This window comes from Aplysia californica, unplaced genomic scaffold (assembly GCF_000002075.1).
Source record: "Aplysia californica isolate F4 #8 unplaced genomic scaffold, AplCal3.0 scaffold00565, whole genome shotgun sequence".
Lineage (NCBI taxonomy): Eukaryota > Metazoa > Mollusca > Gastropoda > Aplysiida > Aplysiidae > Aplysia > Aplysia californica.
The window spans coordinates 427,477-432,476 of record NW_004797835.1 but is presented as its reverse complement, the minus strand read 5'-3'; the positions used below and the strand labels follow the sequence as shown (position 1 = coordinate 432,476).

General features: G+C 36.2%; 1 protein-coding gene across 1 annotated transcript in view; it reads right to left on the bottom strand.

The window, feature by feature from the left end:
* Positions 1–5,000, bottom strand: part of LOC101845267 (calcium/calmodulin-dependent protein kinase type IV) — a 49,070-nt gene that overhangs the window by 42,104 nt on the left and 1,966 nt on the right. The window contains exon 2 of the mRNA XM_005106951.3: positions 940–1,018. Within this exon, the coding sequence (XP_005107008.1) occupies positions 940–1,018 (79 nt within the window). The remainder of the gene's footprint in view (positions 1–939; positions 1,019–5,000) is intronic.

The following is a 5,000-nucleotide window of genomic DNA, read 5'->3' as shown; positions in this document are numbered from 1 at the left end:
CCACAAAGCCACATCAGTGGTGGCTGTCATACTGCAAGCGACTTCGTTGAATCCGAGTTGAATCCAAGCAATTTTGAGATTTTAATGAATTATAAAAACAGAGAATCCGTCTCCGTACGTTAAATCCAAGTTTCACTGTAGTTATTTTTCTTTCATAGATACATGGGAAAGGGCTGTCCCCGTAGGATTATGCGATTGTGCGACGTTTTTTCGCGTAATTCTGCAACATTTGCATAATCTTGGATTGCCCGCCTTTTTTTTTTACGTGTTTTTTTTTTCATTTTTCACAAAACAATTAATTAACGCCTCGCCATGTGATTAAAGGGAAGTAATCAAAGTAATAAGGCTCGTTTAAGTGAAAAGTTGGTTATTTCCCTTGTTAAAAGATCTTTGATTTATCCATCAAAAGTTGTTCTCATGTCTGCTGATGTTTCATGTTTGCCAGGTGTCCCTGGTTTTAGTGATGTGCCAGCATCAGAGGTCCAGATGTCCTTTTTTTTTTTTTTCAGTTTTCTTCCCACAAAAGAATCTAGATTTCTAGATCTACAACTGAAAGTTACAGAAATTATATTTTTTGGTTGACTTTTTTCTGATTGATGTGTATTGTTTTCTTTCCAAATACTCAACAAATTACTGATACTGATAGATCTACGTTCTATTTTCTATTTTTCTGTACATAAAACATGAAAATTCTTGTTGAAAAAGTGCAAAACATGTCGCGAGTGGTGTTACGGTAACTCGCATAATTTTTGCATAATTTTCCATTTTTCTTGCATAATTTGGCAATCTAAATTTGCATAATTCTACAGGGACAGAAAGAGGGAGGGGCGCAGGGCAAATTGGAAGAAAGACGAGAAGAGACATTTCACAATACCTTAAAAAATGGACTCATAAATTGATTAATATATATATATTAACTACTATTAACAACTTTCTTACATTTTTGCTCAAAACCTTCACTGCCCATGCTTGACCTAGACCTTTTCTTTCGCATTTGTAGACACTTGAGGTAGCCCCCCTGAAAATTAACAGATTCAGAAACATATTTATTCCAAGACTACTGTTGAGAATTTGGTAAAATAGAAAGCCAGTCAATTTTTTTACCTGTGTGGAAAAGATATGAGCTTAAAAAAAGCAGTAGGTACCGTACAATTTCAAAGTGCCACAAACTGTACAGGAAGAGAAGAACCATAATAAATTGAGAGGAGGGAACACAGAATTCTACACTTATAGAAGCGGAACTCCCTCTTTGCGATCGCTGATTCGCTGTGAGGAATTGAAACTAAAACATGGCGGCCAGTTGAGGGCACCTTTGGCTGCTCCGCACAGCGAGGCTTCGCGTTGCTATGCACGCTGAAGCTAGTGGTAGGGCTTGGAAGACACCTTACATCAGTATTTTAAAACTTTCTTCGAAGAGGAAATATAGTGGAATAGTCTAGTACATTTTTATTGCCAACAATATATCACAGTTGGCAATGTTACAATGTTTTTGTATTTGTATTGTTGGTTTGTTGTTTTTTTAATGATGGGATGGGATCAAGATCTAGATCTAGATCTAGATAGATCTAGATCTGTAGATCTACTAAAGATCTTCACAATCACAATACACTTGATAATAACACTAATTATGAAAATTAATTCTGTTGGCAAAATATCTAGATATAGTCTTGATTAGTACTAGATCTACGATAAAGGGGACGCTGACAGTAACATGCTCACTACAATAATATTGTCATTAAACTTAAGGCCATCCAAAGCAAGCAAAAAAGAACAATATAAGCCTTTTCTCCAATTTACTAGAAAGAGATAAATAAATTGAGCTTATGTTGAGGAAATGTATTATTTCTCACTTTAAGAATTCATCTCTGTGTTTGCATCAGTAGTGTGTACAACATGCTTTGTTTAAAGCATGTGCGAGTCTAACAAATACAAGAGATTGGAGAATGTGTCGGTTGCACATAAAATACATAGAGGACTATAGTACATACTGCCAAAAACACAAAAATGCAGAAAAGGCCTCAAAATATTGGTTTACACATAAAAGCCAAAAATGCAAAACAAAGTAAACAAGAGTGGAACTGGCTATATGTTTCCTGAATATATGTTCAAAGTCATTTTCTGTGTGTTGGGAGTGTGATTTCTAATGCATGAATGATAGGCTCATTCAGATGTGATAATGAAGAAACTTGTGTCTACAGTCACAACAGAAAGAGTTCCATGGTGAGTGATCACTGGTCAAGGATTTCAGAGCTGTGTGCATTTTGAGAAAAATGTATCCCCATACCCTGGATCACATGTCGAGGGGATGGACTTGTCCCCCTGTAATCCCCGCACACAGTAAACAAACACATATTTTTTAACATGAATAAGAAAAATTAAGTGGTCTCTTGTTACGGATCAAATTGAAGTCCTGTTTCAATTCGATTAATTGATAAAAGTGCGTATCGCAATGCGTTGGCTACCCCTGCCCTAGGCCTATGCTATTTAATAAATACATTCGTCAGACTTGGAATCTTTAATGCCCGCACACAGTAAACAAACACACATTTTTCAACACGTAAGAAAAAATAAGTGGTGTCTTGTTACGGATCAAATCGAAGTCCTGTTACAATTCAATTAATTGATAAAAGCGTGTATCGCAAGACATCGGCTAACCCAGCACTATTACGCTATTTTATAAATACATTCGTCGGATCTGGAATCTTTAATCTTTAATTTTTAATCCCCGCACACAGTAAACAAACACACATTCATGAACACGTATAAAAAAATAAGTGGTCTCTTGTTACGGATCAAATTGAGGTCTTGTTACAATTCAATAATTGATAATAGCGCGCATTGCAATGCATTGGCTAACTCAGCATTATACACTATTTAATAATACATTCGTCAGATTTGGAATCTTAAATTATAATCATAATTATATGTGCCCGCGCGTGGGAAGTGAAAGTGAAAGGAATTGAAAATGCTTTCAAAAACAATTATGAAAGTAACATAATTAAAGTAGGAATACATGTGCTTTTAAAGGCCCAAAAAGGTGTATGGATGCTGAAATGAATGTTTCGGATGAAAATAATACGCTATCTCTACTACTGTAGCATGCGGTCAAAAATTTGATGCGCAACTTATTATCAAATATCTAGGCTACTGAACTATCGAACACTTAGATCTAGTTTCTCCTACTTTTACACAATGACTTAGATCTATATCAATTCGTCTTAACCGATGAGTATTTTTTTTCAAACATTTGTACACATCTATATTATTCTAGAAATCTCTTTAAAGAAAATTCTTTAATAAATACTAGCCCAATATTTTTTTTTAAATCCCAGTCAGTGGTTTCTACAGATTTTTAAAAAGTTTATAGCTGGAACTAAATCTCTTTTAAAAGCAAGTCCGTCCTTTTTTCTACTTCTGTTGGCGACATAAAGCTAATTATTGAATGCATGTTTTGAGAACATTAATTAGATCTAGTGAAAAAATATGTTCAGTGTAAAACAAATTTCTAGTAACAAGTTTTGCTACTAAAAAATTACGTAGGCCATATGCGTATGCAAAATGTGTGTGGGAAGCTAGAAGTGCCTAGAAGTGCTGTGAACAATCCCATCCGTGTTACGAATTTTTTCACAGTTCTTTAGATCTTATATTTATAAACTCTCTATGTCTGCCTTTTCTGTTGTTGCACCCAAAAACACAACAATTTAAAACCTTAATTCCAATTTCTAGGTTGCACAGTGAATTCTGTAACTCAAAATTACAAACTGGACAGTAAATGTTCCACTTTTCACTCGTTTGTAAAAGCCGCTCTTACTTTAAAAGCTATAGGGTTACTTCCGAAAACTATAAATCGTGCCCTCAAGACGCCCTTGTTTTCGGTCTTCAATTCCTCACAGGTCACGTGGTACAGTTCCCGTTCTATAAGTGTAGAATTCTGTGGGAGGGAATTAACCTTAAACAAGGTGGGGATGTAATCTTACTACAGTACTATGAATAGAGCTGTCTGCTCCATTAGTATAATGTGTATATTAGGCCTACCGGTAATCAAAATGAACAGAAAAAATGTTAGTTGAGTTCTGCCCTCTTTTCATTGTGGCAGTTTCATTTCAATGACAAATGTGAAGCATTGTGGTGGAATCAGGAGCTAGTCAAAATAATAAAATCAAAGAAACTGGCATTTTTCAGGCTGTTAGTTTTTTATCTTCTTTTTTTGGCTCAACATCTTTTACGTCAATTCAAAAACATTCCCTACGTTAATTTTATGGAAAAACATTGATCAAAGGCATAAAAAAAATGTAAAGCTTAGAAACTTACCAAACTTTGACTGCATTTTCTCGCTACTTTTACCTCAGAGGATCGACAGCCCCCCCCCTGACTTTCAACAGCAAACCACTGCACTTCTATTCAAGATTGATGGGTATTTTGTCCATCAAAAGCAAGACAAACGAACTAAGCTTTAAGATGATTTTAACAGCTATGTGTGCCCAGAAATTAAGGAGCGCCTGATATACTGCGTGATGACACAAATGTCTATAGACTTCAAAAGTACCCAAACCAAGGCGTGATTTTATAAACTAAAAGAACCTCAGGAAAAATTAAGAGTCAATATTTCTAAAAACTTCTAGCGTACAGTAGGCCTATATAATGTGTTGTTGACATACTTAGAAGAAAAGACATATGAAGCTACAGCCAAGCACCCAGCACACCTCTGTGATTGGCCCAATACATGACGTATTTCCACCATTTATTTTTGTCGTCTTCCGCGGCTTCCCTCGGCAGTTGACTAGATCTCATCATGGCGGGCCCGTTTTGCTGCTTCGCGTGAGAAGGGCTACGTCCTTGGCTACGTCACTAGGTTTCATTGCCAACTGCTTGGGCTGTGTGAGCATGCGCGCTCATGTGTGTGTGTGTGCATGTGTGTGTGTGTATGTGTGTGTGCGCATGCGCTTGTGTGTGTGTGTGTTGTACAACTTTCAGGGGAAGGTTAATCTATGGCTCGAGAA